The sequence below is a fragment of the Azolla caroliniana genome, unplaced genomic scaffold (assembly GCF_043228905.1).
Source record: "Azolla caroliniana isolate FFs.n. ecotype wild unplaced genomic scaffold, voAzoCaro1.0.p SCAF_7, whole genome shotgun sequence".
NCBI lineage: Eukaryota > Viridiplantae > Streptophyta > Polypodiopsida > Salviniales > Salviniaceae > Azolla > Azolla caroliniana.
In genome coordinates, this window is record NW_028230442.1 from 21,269,469 (window position 1) to 21,288,940 (window position 19,472).

At 38.3% G+C, this 19,472-nt stretch overlaps 2 protein-coding genes and 1 pseudogene across 3 annotated transcripts; all 3 read left to right on the forward strand.

The window, feature by feature from the left end:
- Positions 1-5,854: 5,854 nt before the first annotated feature.
- On the forward strand, positions 5,855-7,905 carry LOC147862299 (AAA-ATPase At4g25835-like). The gene has a single exon (XM_087322964.1). The coding sequence runs from the start codon at positions 6,008-6,010 to the stop codon at positions 7,484-7,486; it is 1,479 nt and encodes a 492-aa protein (XP_087179090.1). The 5' UTR covers positions 5,855-6,007; the 3' UTR covers positions 7,487-7,905.
- A 1,363-nt stretch (positions 7,906-9,268) lies between these two features.
- Positions 9,269-11,111, forward strand: LOC147862300 (AAA-ATPase At4g25835 pseudogene; annotated as a pseudogene).
- Positions 11,112-12,672: 1,561 nt separating this feature from the next.
- Positions 12,673-15,757, forward strand: LOC147862301 (FAS1 domain-containing protein SELMODRAFT_448915-like). 2 transcript variants are annotated; one of them, XM_087321937.1, is made up of 4 exons: positions 12,673-12,699; positions 12,730-12,817; positions 12,919-12,986; positions 14,447-15,757. In XM_087321937.1, exon 4 carries the CDS (start codon positions 14,452-14,454, stop codon positions 15,142-15,144), a length of 693 nt encoding a protein of 230 aa, XP_087178063.1. In that variant the 5' UTR covers positions 12,673-12,699; positions 12,730-12,817; positions 12,919-12,986; positions 14,447-14,451; the 3' UTR covers positions 15,145-15,757. The 2 variants fall into 2 exon arrangements, with proteins under 2 accessions (XP_087178063.1, XP_087178062.1); XM_087321936.1 differs by having other exon boundaries at positions 12,730-12,986.
- The last annotated feature ends 3,715 nt before the right edge of the window (positions 15,758-19,472 follow it).

Below are 19,472 nucleotides of genomic sequence, written 5' to 3' on the forward strand. Positions count from 1 at the left end.
GCATGCTCATGTAATATTCAATTTGTAATGCATTCCAATTTGGAAAAAACTAGGGTAAAAGAGAAAGAGGGGGGAATTTGGAAATGAAATATTGAAACAATGAAAGACATATACTATTATAAAATGTACATACTATTGTCTACAAGACTACATACTACAATGTACATTGTACATTATAAATTATAATAGTATAATAGTATAATAGTATATGTCTTTGTAGTATGTACTATGTATATATACTATAGTCCAGAATGTACATACTACAATATTAAATATACTATATGACATTATACAATGTCATATTGACATATAATATATATATATATATATATATATATATGACATGGAAAATAAATTTTTAGCATGTCATTTGACATGTATAAAATTTGGGTGCCTTTCACATGAAAAATGAAAATTTAGATGTCACTTGACAGACATTTTTATTGGGTGTGTGTTTTTGACGGGCAAAATGGCCTTTGATGGGCATGACACTCGTCAAATTCCTACCCTACTTGCATATATTAGGTGACTATATTGATATTTTTCTATCCCCTCATGAGAGCTTATTCAAGCATGTGGTACTTGCATCTAAAGTTGCATTCTTCTTTCAAATATGGAGATTATGGATTCTAAATAATCCAATTTATAATTTAAAAAGTAATTTCATTAGTCGGGAAACATTTTTGGATGTATAAATATCTTGTCACTTTGTAGTTTTACTTATAAAAATGTTTCGTGACTTTTATCCACAACTAGAATGTCCATTGCATCTCACAGGGTCTGATGGAGCTGAGATATTTTTTAGTAAAATAGGGGGAATGATTGGTATGGAGCGTGCATTTGATATATCAGATGTTTTGTATTATAGTGGAAATGTAAACAAGCTTGCCAAATTTGAGTGCAATGATAGTGGATTGGTTTTTCCAAGAGCTCATAAGAAGCAAGAATCAATATGGTCTAAACTCAATTTCATGCATGGCAAGCCTCTTGCAAACTTACAAGACTACATTGATATCTCAAATGATGATCAACTTGTTTTTGCACTTAAAGAAGGTTTAAAAGAAGCCCAAATTTTATGTGAGTCGTTAAATATGAAACCTAAACACAATTGGCAATGGTGGAATTATCCTGGGATTGAGACAAAACAATCCTTGAGTTATATATATGGAGAGAAAGATGATGAAGAATGTGTTGAACACAATAAAAACTTAACAATGCATGAATGTGTGGAAAATGACGATGAGATTGCAATAAGTGAAATTCGCCATGAATTGGATGTTATATTGGATGACAACAATGTGAACTCTAAAGTCTCTTCATTTGTTCAAGTGGATGATAAGATTATATTTAAATCAAGACTTGTGAGTCATATAAATGGTAATCCAACATTGTCAAAGGATAGACTCACACGTGTAAGAGAAGTGGTCTTCTACTCATGTGAGAATGCAAATAATTTCCTAAATGGAAATGGGAACCTAATTGGGATTGGTTCAGATTGTGTTGTATTCTCTGTTGAAGAAGATGTTGTTTGGTACTTAGGACGAGTACAAAGGATGCGAAGAAAGATTGGAAATAAATTTGTGAAGTACAAGAGAGGAATTGACTTGATGGATAGACTTGAAGATGTTCAATTACAACTTGGTTGGTATAGGAAGATTATTTGCATATGATTTGACAGATATAAAAATGGTTGACTTTGAGTCAATTATTGGATTAGCGAACCTCACATATAATGCAAAATGTGATAATTATTTGTTAGACGAAAGCGATTGTAAAGTTTTCAAAGATTTTCTTTTGGAAATGAAATCCAGGTATGTATATATAAGCTGTTTTGAATTATATACTTGCATACATTTACATATATATAATATATTAAACTTAATATTTACGCCTTTTATCTTAACAGGAAAAGGAGAAAAGAGTAGAAACCAAATATAAACCTACAATATTCCAAATATATTTTCTGATTTCTTTAAGATATTATTTACTTCCATGTATATTAAGTTTTCTTGCCTTTGTTTTTACATGTTATAATACAGGTCCAACGTTGAAGATGGAAACAACATGAAATTTATAGCCTATAATGAACTTCTTAGGGTTTTCTTTTTATATAGTTGGTCTTTATAAGGGCAACCTTTATTGTAATAAGTTTTTTAAGTAGACATTGCAATAACAAAATGATTTATTTTATTTCATTTTGATTTGGGTAAGAATGTGTGAATAGATGATGTCTTACATTTCAAATGGAAATATGAAGTAGGTTGCCATTTGTTTGATCAATGTGTTTGAGAAAAAATAATGTTATGGCTTCATATGAGTCTATCCATGAAACCAAACATAATGTTAATTTGTTAGTAATTTCATTATTGATATGCATTTTAGATTGTTCTATGTGTGCTTTTTGAGATATATATGTCAAGTTCAAGATTGTTTTATTGTAAATTACATTGTTTTGTATACGCTATTCTTCATACGTCTCAATAAACTAAAAACAAAAACTTATATGTGGCTTATATATGTTATACCTCTAGTGTTTTTGGGTAATGTTTCCTAATTGTGTGTGCATTACTTTGTACTTTATAGATTGTGTTTTCAATCTATGTGGCACTTGATGAAGCATTTCTAGGAATTTGCATATGATGTTTAATGTTGATTCATAATTTTGCGAGTCATCAGTTGTAAAGACGGTCATTGATCCATTCTAGGAATAGAAACTATGTGTGCATGTATATTTTATATGTAAGGGTATTTAAAATGGGTGATTATCAAAAAATATATTCGTAATAAGGGGTATTTTTATTAATCGTTTTTCTACACAAGGGTCACTAAAATAGTAAAAAAATACATATAAGGGGTTTATAAATGATGTCATGAACGCACGTGATACAACATTCTTATATATAGTGGAGTCCTCATGGTTCTAGCACTGTATCAAGTGGAATTTCATTTGTTCATGACTTTCCGTTAGAATTGCCATCTTCCCCGGTTCATGTCCCTAATGGTCCCACTCAAATTCATATGCATGTGCGTACCTTCGCGATAATGCACTTCGAAGTTTAAATAAACATGTATTTGTCTCCCTAACTATTAAACTTGACTTGGCGCTTCATCACTTGTAGTCTAAATTGTTTTTGTTCATGGCAAATATGAAGGCAAGATTTATATGCTACAATGTCAAAATCTTAAAGATGATACTTGAGTTAATGTTGTGTGTCACCTATGTCATTGATCTCTCTACATTTTGCATCAATCTCAACATTCCATGGTTATATAAGACACCAGCACAAGGGTACTATAATTTATGACTAGTGCATGTGTATAGAAGAATGTCTCAAGATCAATGATGACTTGGGCCTCTCACGGACGTCAAATTCTTCTAAGTGATCCAAATGATAGACTAATTATCATGAAATCAAAGGCACCATTTCTGAGAGATTGTTGATATTTGGATGCTTTGAGCATTGGACTTGTCACGAGGATATAGAGTATTTAGTAGGGAAGAATCATTTGCTTGACTGTTCATATCAGGATGCTTTGAGCATTGGACTTGTCATGAGGATATAGAGTATTTAGTAGGGAAGAATCATTTGCTTGATTGTTCATATCCAAGTTATAAGTCGCTTTCAAGTTTTGAAGCATATGGTCCACAAGTTCAGTTTACTTTATCAAGGAAATGAGACCCAACCATTTTTGGTGAATTACATTGTTACTAGGATATCGGAGTTACAAAATATTAATGTCAGTTACTCTATCCACTACAGTGACTGAGTATTCAGTAGTGATTGAAGCTAATAAAGAGATGATTTGGTTTCTTCATTTGTTAAATAAGTTGGCATTCAAATAAGAAAATCTAATGTTTTGCATAGAGAAAGTCCCCATCATGCGATACACTTGGTGAAGAATTCAACATTTCATTTCAAAACCAAGCGTAATGGATTCATAGGAAGATGAGTGCTAATATAGGAGAAAATCCAAGTAAGTAAGAATCCAATGAATATGCTAAATTAGATAATTAGGAGAAAGTTCTAGATAAGATATTGTGAAAGAATTTTGTGTTATCTCTAGTGTTAATTCATGTTTTCACTAATCGGGTTTATAGAAGAATTTGCTTAATTTTGTTAACATAATTCGTTCAAGTTTAATTCCTCTGTTCATGAATTGACAAACCACTACCATGATTGAAATATTGTACCATGATTGAAATATTGCGACAATCAATCTTCTAACAAGATTGGTGTAAATCCTAAACTCGGAGATCAAAATAGACACATAAAGATTAACCATCACTTCATAAGGGACCTAGTCTATATAAAAGAGTTGGAACTCAAATATACTTTGACAATCACTATGTGGGCTGATTTTTGTACTAAACCGGTACCACACCAAAAACATTGGCAATGTTGTAAGAAGTTGGGACTCAAGCTTGCCCACAACAAAGAGAGTATTTAGAATATTTACACTATGGGTTATGGGAGGGTGTTCCGATATTAACATAAATATCTATATAAAAATAGGAGACGTTATACATAATAAAATATTAGAACAATTACACATACTAAAATAGTACATAAGTTACAAATGATTGTAATTGTAAACTTAGATTTTAAAGTGTTCTTTTAGCATAATGAAATACATAGTTTTTCTTTTACAAGCTTGTTTCATCATCTCTATCAAATTCTTCTTCTCCCTCAATCTCCTTTGTGTGCTATAGTATAGCTTCTTAACCCTTACCCAGCTGAACCAGGTGAAATCGAAAGTCTCTAAGGATCTCCCCCCCAAGACGACCAACAAGTTGATCATCGTGATTGAGGACATAGACTATTCTCTCAAGATCGAGCCAAGAAAAAGAAGAAAAAGGATGGCAGTAAGGATAAGGTAAAAAAAAACGAAATTCGAAGGTTTTTCAGCTGTACTCTTTAAAAGAATGTCCAAAACACCTGTATAATGTTTGCAAGAGAAAAATTACACACTGATAAGAGTTGGGTTTATTACAAACTTAGAAGGTTTGATTGCTTATTTTCATGTGTGATCCAACTTTGAGCTCCAAAGCATATGAAAAATTAGCGTTACATTTGCAAATTGGGTGTTTTTTCTTAATCCTCTCAACTACGATAATGCCCGCGTTCTCAAGGATTAGAAGCACAACTACCAAAATGGAATTCCACTGATCTCACTCAACTTGAGGCATAATTTTGCTCCACTTAAGCCATACACTAATCCAAGAAGTTCCATATCTTTTCAATTTCTTAATAAAACACAGGTGCTCATGCTTATTCTTGAGTACCCTAGGGAAGCCCCAAGGTCATAATGGAAACAAAAAGTATCCCAATGTCCAAGCTTAGGATTGCCTCGGTTGCCTTCTCTTCAGCCAATCCTTAACATTGAAGTATAAGCTTGGCCTAGATCTGAAATAGCTATCAGCAACAGCATGGAAGAATGATGACTAATTCAATGTACCAAAACCAACATTTTGTGGAGAAATGTTTTAGAAATTTCCTAGTATAAACATGAGAAGGTGAGAGGTGCCTTCCTAGTTTGTCTCTCATACCTTTTGGAATGCAATTTGGTCAAGGGAATCCGCTTTTGTACACCCTTTTTTTATCAGTTTCCCCTTTGATAAACAGTGGCAACATGTCATATCATTTGATTGTACTGGTTGCAGCAGCATCTCAGTTTTAAAACACTTTAGTCTTTGGTCTTCTGGGGCCACAAAACAAGAAACACCAAAGAATCTTCTACATATAACCTAATCATCTTACTCTTTACGTCATCATCTTTGTTTCCACGGCATCATCGTGGTGTTCTACGGCTTGGCACTCACTCTCTAAACTCTATAAATTTGAATGTTCTTCGGACTCGGCCGAAAACATGATCTATACTCTTTTGGTTGAGTTGCATTACATATGTAGATATACATATATACATACTATCTATTCAAGGACTTGTGCAAAAAAGCGTTAAAACCATAACTTAGGATTAGAATCCCAAAAAGCTTGTGGATAGATAGATGAAGAAGATGATGTCCAAGGAGGATGGCTCATGGTTTTCCTTGGGAACATTGCTTGGGCTAGTGGCCCTAATAAGTTCAGTTCTACCTCCCGATCTCCGCAGTTCGGCATCCCGTGTGATCCGTCTCCTCTTCTCCTACTTCTCTGAATATGTGCAATACACGATCCCGGAATTCGACGGAGCCAATATGAACGAGCTCTACTCGGCCATCGAGCTCTACCTGAGCACCCCCACGGCAAATCTAGCCAAGAAAATAAACCTCACATTGCCAAAGAACTCGTCTTCCCTCGTATTCGGCCTCGACGAATATACTGAAAGCATCCCGGACCTGAGCTTCAAGCCCGGAAGCTTCAAGGCTTGGTGGCTGTTCCGGAAACATGAGCCAAACAAACCTTCTTTCTCATGGAGGGAGGAGGTCCCGGATGTTCGGCGATCCCTTATCCTCTCCATCAAGAAGAAAGATCGAGAGGTATTGAACTCTTACATGGATCATATCATGGCAAAGGCTAAGGAGATGAAGATTGCGCAACGAGATCGCAAGATTTTCACCAATCTGAAGGACAGAGACTACGGATATTTCAACCGAGGTAAGGTGTGGGAGTCGGTGCCCTTCAAGCACCCGGCAACCTTCGACACCCTAGCTATGGATCCAGTGTTGAAGGAGAAGATCATGGAGGACCTTCGGGACTTTGCGACCAGAGAGGATTTCTATAATCGAGTCGGGAGAGCTTGGAAGAGGGGATATTTGCTCTATGGCCCGCCCGGGACCGGGAAATCGAGCATGATAGCCGCAATGGCAAACTTCCTCGAGTATGATGTTTATGATCTTGAGCTGACCCAGGTGAAATCGAATGTCCATCTCAAGGATCTCCTCATCAAGACGAGCAACAGGTCAATCATCGTGATCGAGGACATAGACTGCTCACTCGACCTCACTGCCGACCGAACCAAGAAGAAGAAGAAGAAGAATGATGCCGACAAGGATAATACTAAGAGACCCCCCGATTCTTCGAAATCCGACTCCGGGAACGAGCTTACCCTCTCGGGCCTCCTCAATTTCACCGATGGGCTATGGTCGTGCTGCGGGAGCGAGCGGCTGTTTGTGTTCACGACCAATCATATCGAGAAGCTCGACCCCGCATTGCTCCGGTCGGGCCGCATGGACATGCATATCCACCTATCTTATTGTGGCTTCCAAGCCTTCCGGCTTCTGGCCAAGAACTACCTAGGTGTGGAAGACCATGCTATGTTCGACGAGATTCGGGCGGCCATGGACGAGGAAGGCGTGGCCATGACCCCGGCCGAGATTAGCGAGGTGCTAACACGAGAGAAGCGCGATGTGGACGGGGCGATGAGGTCCCTAGTGAAGGAGCTCAAGGAGAGTAAAGCCAAGAGGGCAATGGAGAAGCTTGAGCTGCTCAAGGAGATGGAGGAGGCTAACGAAGAAGATCCTGAAGAAAAGCCTCAAGGGACATAAAAAGAAGAAACTGAAGAGGGGCAATGAATGGAGAAACCTCCAAAACAATAAACCAAGAAGTGGCTTACTAAAGCTTAACAAGCTTTCATGAAGACTTCAGTTTCTTTTAGGAAAAGTGTTCTGAGATTTTTAAGTTTTAATGTTCTTAAAGCATGTCCAAAAACACTTGTATACTTACTCATAAAGGTTGGGTTTTTTCGAAACATCCTAGAGCAAACTAGGCCACTTACCACTTCTATGCTTGTCCATCATTAATAATCACCCGGATGAGCAATTCCAAATCAAATTCAATGATAAGATATGCAAAATCACCAGCATATGTTTGTGTGTGGTACAAACTCAAAGATTTAATAGTTCAATCTCCTTATTAGATGATGTTTGAGGTCCAGATCATATGAAAAATAGCATTTGGTAAATAAGTAAGCATGTCACATTTAGTAGTAGTATGGTTGATTGTTGGATTCACATGTAATGGTCAAAATTTGGCATACACGTCCTATGCATGGAACACCCTTGTCCTCATGACCAAAGACATGGATATCAAGGTCCTTGCCCTACTCATAGTGCTCATCATCAAGAATGTCATTCTAAAGTATTACCTTGACCACACACCAACTCTTTAAACATAATCCATGACCTTGACAAGATCAATGCATTTGCCTATCATACAAAGGAACTATCCACTTTCGTGTTGAGCATGTACAAGAAGTCCAATGTACCAACAATGCCCCCCACGTTGTACAAAGTCGCATAGTATTTTAGCCCAAAAAGCTTGAATATAATACCATACATGAGAGAGAGGCCATTGAGACCCAAAGCATAGTCTTGTCGGTATCTATGTAATATAGAGTGTCTGAGGTATTGGGAAAGCTATCATGATATAAACCCTCAAGAAATCATTCATTAGTGAGATTCGGGAAAATGGGGTTAAACATGCCCTTGGATACAACACACCCCACCTTGAACTCTCAAATGGCAACACCATTGAAATCAAAAAAGTTTCTTATTTATGTAATATATTGTAAAACTCAACAATGAAAATACATTTGTTGATTTTTATCATCACTATCCTATCATCCACCAGAAGACATTGTCAGGTTGAACATGATTTAACTATGCCACCCTACTATGGCATTGCCGATTACGTCACCTAAACCATCAAGCAATGGTTTATAAGGCCTAACTACATATTAGCCATCATATTTGCACCCATCCAATTCCTCATTTCATATCTCTAATCTTCTAATGCTTGAAAGCATTTCATATCTCATCACATACGTTAGCAAATTGCTATGTGGCCCAAAATGTTTCTACATATGTTTGACCATTATTATGTAGCTTAATATTTTATCACTATGTAGCCACTTCAATCTCAAGCTTAAAATTATGTATTGTTAGATAAAAGAGAATCTACTTTCCAACTGGATAACTTTTGGTTTAAAAAACAATGGGAATATGCAAACAAAGGTTATTCTAATGTTTCCAAAAGCCAAGTTTGCAAACTCTAGTTGCCACTAAGTGTAGTCACATGTAAACAACAAATACCAACGAATCTAACCCGTGATTTCTTTCATGTATTGTTGAGTGGAGCTATTTTCATATGGTTCTCTTCAAAGGATTCATCAAGCTATTTACTTTTGATGTCTTCAAATTTACTTTTTTATGGCATCTTCATGATGTTCCATGGCGTGACACTTACTCCTCTAGACCTGTATATCTATGAGGGGCCATTGTGGTGGGGAGGGAGATGCGACAATGGCCACAACAATATTTTACCGCACTTTAGGATGTGGAAAACATGGTCTAAAGTTTTTAAGATGGGTGTGGGCTACTTGGATCAATTACATACAAATATAATCTTATATAAGTACATACTTGTGAAAGGTTTAATCATAGCTTAGTATTGTCATTCCAAGAGCTTTGTGGATAGATAGAAGAAGAAGATGTTGTCCAAGGAGGATGGCTCATGGTTTTCTTTGGGAACATTGCTTGGGCTAATGGCCGTAATAAGTTCGGTTCTACCTTCCGATCTCCACAATTCGGCATCTCATGTGATCCACCTCCTCGTCTCCTACTTCTCTCGATACGTTCAATACACGATCCCGGAATTCGATGGAGCCAATATGAATGAGCTCTACTCAGCCATTGAGGTCTACCTAAGCACCCCGGCCGCGACCCTCGCGAAGAAGCTCAACCTCACGAAGCCGAAGAATGCATCTTCCCTCGTATTCGGCCTCCAGGAATGCAATGAAAGCATCCCCGACGAAAGCTTCAATGTCAATGGCAGAAGCTTCAAAGCTTGGTGGAGGTTCAGTAAACACGAGGCAGCCACACCTTCTTTTTCATGGAGGAAGTCGGTCCCGGACGTCCAAAGAAACCTCATCCTCTCCATCGAGAAGAAAGATCGAGAGATCTTAAGCTCTTACATGGATCACATCATGGCTCGAGCTAAGGAGATGAAGAGCGCGCAACGAGACCGCAGGATTTTCACAAACACGGCGAATAGAGGATACGGTGAAGCCAAAGGGTGGGATTCGGTCCCTTTCAAGCACCCGGCGAGCTTCAGAACCCTAGCTATGGATCCAGTGTTGAAGGAGAAGATCATGGAGGACCTTAAGGACTTCGCCACCGGAGAGGATTTCTATAATCGAGTCGGGAAAGCTTGGAAGAGGGGGTATTTGCTCTATGGCCCGCCTGGGACCGGGAAATCGAGCATGATAGCCGCAATGGCGAACTTCCTCCACTATGACATTTATGATCTGGAGCTGACCCAGGTAAAATCCAACATCCATCTCAAGAAACTCCTCATCAAGACGAGCAACAGGTCAATCATCGTGATCGAGGACATAGACTGCTCGCTTGACCTCACTGCCGACCGAGCCAAGAAGAAGAAGAAGAAGAAGAAGAAGAGTGATGAGCATGAAACGGATCGGGAAGCCGACACCGAGAATGAGCTTACCCTCTCGGGACTTCTCAATTTCACCGATGGGCTATGGTCTTGCTGCGGGAGCGAGCGGCTCTTCGTGTTCACGACCAATCATATCGAGAAGCTCGACCCCGCCTTGCTCCGGTCGGGCCGCATGGACATGCATATCCACTTATCTTATTGTGGCTTCCAAGGCTTCCGGGTTCTGGCCAAGAACTACCTAGGTGTGGAAGAGCACGAGATGTTCGATGAGATTCGGGCGGCCATGGACGAGGAAGGTGTGGCCATGACCCCGGCCGAGATTAGTGAGGTGCTAACACGAGAGAAGCGTGATGTGGACAGGGCGATGAGGTCCCTAGTGAAGGAGCTCAAGGAGAGTAAAGCCAAGAGGGCAATGGAGAAGCTTGAGCTGCTCAAGGAGATGGAGGAGGATAATGAGGAAGAAGAACCTATCAAGAAACCTATAGAAACATTAGAAGAAAGTAAAGGGGGAAATGGAGAGCCTTGTTTGAAAGGAAATACATAAAGCCCTTAGAAATATGGAAAAAATGAAAGTCATTTGATAGCAATATTCCACACTCACTCATGCTCCCAATCAATATTTTCATGTTCACTTGACATTGGTAACACTCATCCCTCACTTTTGTCTTGTACCAATTCTACACTCTATTCAAATTATAGAGATTCTTCCATTGTTCAGCAGTTGCAAATAAGGACGAATGTATATTATATTACACAATATGAAGTTATGCAAATCAAGTGGTATATTGTTTATGTTATTTAATAAGTCCACAATCTTGATTTGGCAACCTTGGGGCATTGTTTTATGTACACAAAACATGCACTAGTCATGAAGGCTAGTACCCTTGTGTTATTATTAGCACATCAACTCTATTAATAACACATGAAGGTATTGTTTTGCATATCAATAACCCCTTTTGTGCAAATATACAGAATTTGTAAAATAAGGCCTCTAATCTATAATCAAGGTAATTGTGATTATTAGGTCGGTGACTTTATGAGGACATCAATCTACAAGGGTCAACCTAAATATCATTCGTTTGATAAAGTAGGAAAGCCTATGCTCGATTCTCCATAATCGGTTTTGAGTATGGACATCTATATGTATAATAGGTGAATATCCCACTCCCATAACCTGTGCAAACACACTAAAACGACCTAGTACATTACCATAAAACCTACTCAAGTATCACCTAGGTTTCCTACTAATGTCAAAATTGTGGACTTTTAGCCATTCTACATATGTTGGACAACTAACACCAACACCATATACTTAGCCAGAGTTACCCAAGTTTTGCATGAATCATGTGTCACATGTTCACATTGTGGAGAAGCCCTTGCCAAACCAATAACCTAGTGCAATGGCCTTTGGCTTCCTCATACCAAGCTTTATATGACTGAGCAAAATATTGCGCCACTAGTAACTCCTTAAGATTGTTACATTCTCAAGTACGCCTCATCTTTCACACATGCAGATTGAGTAAAAAAATGCAATTCAGAATATGTGGATCATGCTCTTTGCATCCATGGTGCATGACCAATTGACGATCGTGGATCGGATGTTTGTGCTTTGTATGACCAATGTTTGTTTGTGGTCGTGTGTTTTTCTTATAAATTCTTCTCCTCGTCTCTATCTCTTTGTCTCCAATGTGTTACATTATGTCCCCTCGGCAATGGTTCGAGTGATTAAACCATGGACATTGCTCGATTTTCCATTATGAATAATTGATTTGAAGCTTGAAACATACCTATTGTGCTCAGGAAAGCTCCAAGGAAGTTAGTTCTTAGAAACTGGCAAAATTATTTTTCGTGATTCCGGGTATTAATTCCAAGGCTTTGTGTGGTAGTTTCTAGAAATTCCTAACAATACCCCCTCGCGTTTCCCCTTCTCTTCCCGGAAATGAGCGAGAGGTAGGTCGTGAGTTCGATACCGAATTTGCCACGCAAAAAATTCCATTTAGTTTCAAATTTAAAAAAGGCTTTAATTTACTGTTTAATTACTTTTTTTAAAGAAAAAGACGTTTTTTCTCGTGTCGCTAAAAAAATAAAATACAAAATTTCGGAATTTTTCTTCGTCGTTTTTCTGTTGTTGGCCGCACATCGATCGACGTCCGTCGACAAGGTATTCTCCCGTTTCCTTTCCGTTTCCTTTCCGTTTCCCTGTCTTTCCGTTTCGCTCCGATGGACATCCCCTCAGATCGCATGTCTCTCCACTCCGTTTCATCTTCCTTCCCTCTCCGTTTCGATTCTTACCTCTGAAAATGATGTCGATTCTTACCTCTGAAATTATTGTAAGTAAGCTCACACTTCTGCAAACTGATCGTACAGAAATGATGGAGAAACATACCTGCCTCTCCTTCCTGCCGAACATTTAGCACTGTCAGGTAAATGAGAAGTCACATTAAATAGTTTTCTTCTGATTCCTTTCCTTCTTCGGTTCGCCTACAATCTTGGATACAGCAATTCAAATTTCGTCCTTCGAAAGAAGAAATTATTGCCGTGATGAAAGTCATTCAACTTGCAGGAGTCACACTCAAAACGATCCAGATTCAGGTAGAATATGTTTGATGTTTTTGTCCATGGTTAATTCATGATCTGCTGCCCGTATTACTGGTGCGCACTTGTTGCAATCTACTAGTTACGAATTTGAAATCCATCATCTATAAGCTTGAAATGACAATATGCACACGTCTTTCGCTTGAAGTTAAGTCATCTGATTATAAATCCAAATACAGATCCTCGTTTAAGGGCCGAAACTAAAAAAGTCTGCAGAGAAAAGTTCATTTAGTTTCACATTTTCCGATAGACATTTGCTTTAGGAGATTATTGTTAATTCATTTACCGGACGAATTTGAATACTTGGATACATTCTCTACCTATTGATAGTTAAATAAAATTCAGGAAATAAAACTACATCACCACTATATGAAACCCCAGCAGAGATATTCTCTTCTCAAATTTCAAATTATTGCTCTTGATGCCTTAGCTACATTTCCGTTTCTGTGCGAATGCTGGTTCCAAACTTCATTTCGTTTCCACTGAACATCATCGTTTCTGTAAACCAATTGGTTCCAATTTACTTTTCCATTTCTCCTAAACATTGCCAATATCCGTGGCACTGCGCATATTTCTTCCATCTCCTCTTCTTTTTTATTACATCTTCCGTCCCTGCGCAAATTGGTTCATAATTACATATTCATTTTCTTAATCAACATCAATTTCTGTGCGTATGTGCTTCAAAATTTCTTCTTCTTTTTTGCTAAACTTCGTCAGTTTCTGTGTGCCTATTGGCTTACAAACCTCTTCTTTTCTTCTATATTGTGTCAATTTTTGTGCGCGTATTTCTTCAAATTTTCCTCATCTTTTCTGCTCAACATCATCTGAATTGGCTTGTTATTACCTATACTCTTATCCTAAACAATGTCAATTTCTGTGTACATATTGCGTCCAAATTTCTTCGTCTTTTCTGTTAAGCATCATTAGTTCCTGTGTGCATATTAATTACCTCATTTTTTCTCCTGAGAAATGATACTTTCTGTGTGCTTATTGCCTCAAAAGTTCCTTTTCTTTTATGTTAAACGTTTTCTGTTTCTGTTCGCATATTGGTTCACTATTACACTATCTCTTCTGTTGTCCAAAACATTGTTCGTTTCTGCGCTCATATTGCTTCAAAACTTCCTTTCTATTCTGTTAAATATCGTCATATTCTGTGCGCATATTTTTCTCTTCTTGCCAGGCCAAAGATTACGCAAAAATTCCCCTTATTCAATTCTGATAAATATGGCCAGTTTTTATGTGCATATTGCTTCAAATTCTCGTTCTTTTTAAGTTAAAATTCACTGAAATTTCCGTTCCATATTCGCCGCATATGCAGATCACCTTCTTTCAGCATATTGCTTCTATTAATCCTTCAAAGAGCTCCTTCTGTACGCATGATTAATTAACATATTTTCTTCTCTTGTTCATCGATTGATGAAGTTTCTCATGTTGTCACAACGTAATGTTGCCCACAGGTGTGATGGTGGGGGCCATGACTCTATTACTTCTTCTCAGTACAGTGATAAATGATAATATATTCTTCAATGTTTCTATGGTTAATGCGGATGATACTACCACCACTAGCAGTAATATTGACTATGACGCCTTCATGGAGGTCATCAGAAACAAAGGAAATTTCAACATTGCAGCGAATTTGTTCGACTCTATGGATATGGAAAGTCTCCTTCCAATTGATCAGACAGCCTGCACTCTACTTGTCCCAGAAGATAGCGATGCGATGAAAGAACTGATGGCCGAAAACACATTCGAAACTCTTATGCCAACACTCTCTTACCACATTCTGACACAGCGTCTAACGTTCATGGATCTACAACGAATTCCCACAGGGCAAACTGTAGAAACACTTCTGAGAACATTCACAGTGTTAGTGACCAACAACCCCACCGATAATTTGACCTTTATTGATGATGTGCTGGTATCGTATCCCAATCTTTTTCTAGGTAGTAACATCGCAGTTCATGGGATGAATGGTGTGATGAACTTCAGTTTGTTTGGCCATCCCCTCTTGCCTGAGTTTAGCTGCAATGTGGATCGCTGCTCCCATGTTCGTGGACATGGTGTATCAAAATTGATCAGCACTTCTTTTGCCTTGCTCGTAGTAATCTCAACTATGGCATTGTTTTTTGTCAGTGGATTGATGGATCAGTTATAATCAGCCATTATTCCTAATCATGGATAGCTGGATATAAATGTGCATTGGAAGTAGCTTCATTAATATGGTCTGGTGAATAGGAGGTACGACACTTCTCTTTGTCCAGTGGTTTCCATGATGGAGTCATAGTGAGCAGTTATTCGTGATCATGGATAGCTCAAATTTTGCAACAATGATCGTTGAATTATAAGAAAGAGCATGGTAATCTCAAACTCAAAGCCTTGATAGAGTTATATAATCAATGGTTATTCGTGATGGATATTAGCAGCTATGGATACTATGCCGATATTTAGTTTCAGTACAGTCAGCTGAAAATATTAGCATATACAGGCATGTTCATATGCTTCTAGTATTTTACCTTTGTAAATAGCTTGATGAAGTGTTTTTTCTGGAACATACATGCAAAATCCAGACTAGGGTTTTACAAATGTGGTTGTAGCTTATCAAATCGCGAAGATGTCTAAACACAGAATTTGACAGGCACCTCTCATAATGATACTATGTGAGATCCTCTTTCACTTGGGATTCCTTTGCTTTTTCTTCCTGATTGTTGCATGCACCTATAGATAAACATGTTTTTATGATTCATATATGGATGAATAGATGTCCTCTTTTTAGTAACATCCTCTCATAGATGTTTTTAAGATCCACGTACAGATGAATAAATATTCTTTAGTGAACTATATTATCTAGTTCTTTAGATGGTGCAACGTGTGAGGGTTAGTCATTGACATCTAGCCTTTTTATTGCTTGTGTATTATCCTTGTTCACTATCATTCAAATAACTTGCTTACATGCTTCGATACAATCAATTGTTGCTATTGTAGTATGACTAGATAGCGCATGAATGGAAGATCTCCACCACATTAAGTGTGTTGTGAAGACCAAAGGTAGATAAAGAGGAGAAGAAATCACCACTTGTGACAAGAGGAATATGCAAATTGGAAGCCACTTGCAACAAGATGAATATGCAAGTTGGAAGTGTTTGTTTAATGAGAATCTTGATAAAAAAAACTTTGCATACTAGAATTAAAATGAAGAAAATCCTAATTCGATAAGGATATTAGGGCCATATTAATGTCAACTTGGTGGATGCCGAATCCAAGAAGTATCGATTACACCAAATAACAACAAAGGGTTAGCCATATGATGTTTGTTTAGTATCATATATTCACTATCAAATGCTTGAGTATTACAAGATGAGAATGTGCCAAAGGATGCTAGGGAGATCTCTATAAGAAACTCACCAGAGTTGTCATGTGGCATGGGGAAGGAAAACATGTCAAGTCTGTAAATGAAAAGGAATTGTTGAAAGTTAAGACACTAAATACAACAACAAAACATAGCCTAAATTATAAACGTTTGTAATTGAAATTCATGGGTCAAGGGTTTAATGCTCACTAGAAAGGACATATAGGAAAGGTTCTTTACAATGTGCAAGAGACAAAAATGGAGGTACCATAAATATTTTAATTTGATGAAGTACACTTTCAACCAAATACGTAACGAAGGACAAGGATGATGCAAGCGAAAAGGATTTTGGGAAGAGAGCTCAGTGTTCACAAGGTAGAATTTGAGGATTTAATGAAAAACATATTATTTTGTAGCAAAATCATGAGGGCATGTGGGAGGCCTATGTCAATGAAAGGGATTTGTTCGTCAATCATAGGCTTGCCATGCGGAAACAATGGTTTTAAAGTTGTATAGCTATTAGGGTTGAACGATTGAGAATAATGAAAAGATTTATATTTAGGGTCTAAGATTAAGATTTGAGATTTGGGTTAAGGTTTAAGGTTAAGGATAGTGGGAATCAATTGATAATCACCAGATTGTAATCGGAAGTGAAAAAGATAACCTAATTAACAAAACAAAGGATACAAAGTTAGAAGCTTATTAATTAAACAAACAATTGAATCAATACAACATTAAAATAAAGCTAAAAAAAATCAAGACATGGAAGAGTTGGTAACAAGCCAAATGGTCAAAATGCTAGTAACTTTATAGGGGCAACCACATTGCACCTCATAGAGATGCTCCTCAATGCCAAGTTAAAAGTAATGTGGTTACAGGTGCTCTTATATATGAGGAGGCCAGAGGGGGGTTGAACAATTGTTACAGAGGGGGGTTGAACAATGGTTACATTTGAAATAAACATAAGAAGAAACAAAATTGGGACCATAGATTGACATATTTGCATTCGTGGGGCCTCCCCCACGAATGCATATGAATGCGAATACGAATACAGGTAACGATATTTGTTTTTTTCTTTTTTTAACTTTTTATTGAAAAACAAATTCTCTTTTTTAAATTATATTCTATGACACATAACTAATGAGTTTCCACATTCCCCATGACCAATGAGCTTCGGTAGTTAATGAAGAGAGAGGGCGACTATATAAAACACCCTCCTCCTACTTTGTAATGTGTCGGTAATCTCCTTTGTATTATACATCTTCTTGAGTATTCTATTTTCCATTCTATCTATCTTGTGGCTCACTCCTCTCCTCTTCTCAAACACACACACACACACACACACACACACACACACACACCACATCTCTAACCTATTCTGCTGCACCAAATCACCACCGATTCCTCACATGGTATTAGAGTACTTTAGTAGCTCAATCTAGCCCATCCGTGTGTGTTGTGTCTACGCCAAAGATTCAAAGAAATCCGGCTCATCGCTATCGTAGTGCCGCTACATAGCTCATATTCAAGAGAGAAGAAAAAGGAAGAAATCTACATCGACATAATGAATACTCAAATGGGGAGCGCTCTCCCTAGCAAGAAGTCTTGGGAGTACAAGATGCACCAATACCTTGTTGGTCAAGGATATTGGACCTACATCAAAGGAGCACAAGAAAATCGACCCGACCCAAAGGAAGCCGACTACTCAACATCGGTGCAAGCAGCGAGTCGAGTAATGTATTGCTTAGCGACATGTGTTCATGACCACATGCTCGGCTACAATCGAGAAGCCGAGATGCCGAAGGAAGCATGGGAGAATCTTAGGAAGTTTTTCGTGGCCAACACAACCGCAAGAAAGCTTCAACTCCACCACGAGTTGAATAATATCCAACAAAGGGATATGTCCATCACAAGCTACACCTTGATGATCAACAAGCTTTGTGATTCACTTGGCTCAATAAGCACCAACGTGGAGGAGGATGAGATGGTGCAAATATGCCTCGACAACCTTGCACCATGGTTCGGCGCAATGAGAACAACCGTTCTAACAAGGGAGAATCCTCCCTCTTTCTTTGATCTTCAATCAATGTTGTTGGTTGAAGAAAACCATATTCAAACAAGGAGAACCGCCTTAGAAGGCTACATACTCTACTTACACTCGGACGGAGGAAGAGGACGCAGTCAATCAAGAAGAGGCTGATTTGGCCAAGGACGAGGCGGATGAGGTCCGACCTATGAAAATAACTCTCAATTTCGGCAAGAAAATGGAAACAATCGAGGAATGTTCGGAAGAATGGGGAGTTTCCATGCCGGTCCAAGCTGACAAAACTCAATGAAGTGCAAATATTGCGGAAAATTGGATATTGATGATAGTACTCATCCAATTCGGCATGTTGGCAATGTCCCATTTGGGAAAGAAGGCGAACAAACTTGCATAAAAATTGTCTTGCATGTACCGACCATAACGAAGAATTTGGTCTCGGTCAGCCAAATTGTTGAGCAAGGCATGCAAGTTCGATTCAACCAAGGTGGTTGCTTCATCGAGAAGGAAGGTCGACTCATCGCTCGTGCTCGAAGGGAAGGCCGAATGTTTATCCTCGAATCGAATGAGGTAAATTTGGCCATGTTTGCAAAGGGCCTCAAATCCAACACCGACATAGAGCTATGGCACAAAAGAATCGACCATATCAATCTCAACAAACTCAAGGGTATGCAATTGAAAGGAGTCATAATTGAACTTCCGACATTCAAACAGAAAGAAATTGAAGGAGTATGTGGAGCTTGCCAATTCGACAAGCAACATCGGCGCCCATTTCCAAAGGAGCGAAATGTGAGTAAAGGCCTCCTCGATGTGATCCACTCGGATGTGTGGGGACCGGCATAGACGACCACATTCGGAGGATGTCAGTACTATGTTACCTTCATCGACGACTTCTCTAGGCATACATAGATCTTTCCCATGAGACAGAAGAGCGAAGTGTTTACACACTCCCAAAAATTCAAAAGCGAAGTCGAAAAGACACATGTACGATGTCTTCGGTCAGACGGACAAAAGGAATACTTCTCCGATGCATTTACGACATACCTTTGCCAAGAAGGAATTCGGCAAGAATTCACTTGCCGACACACAATGCAAC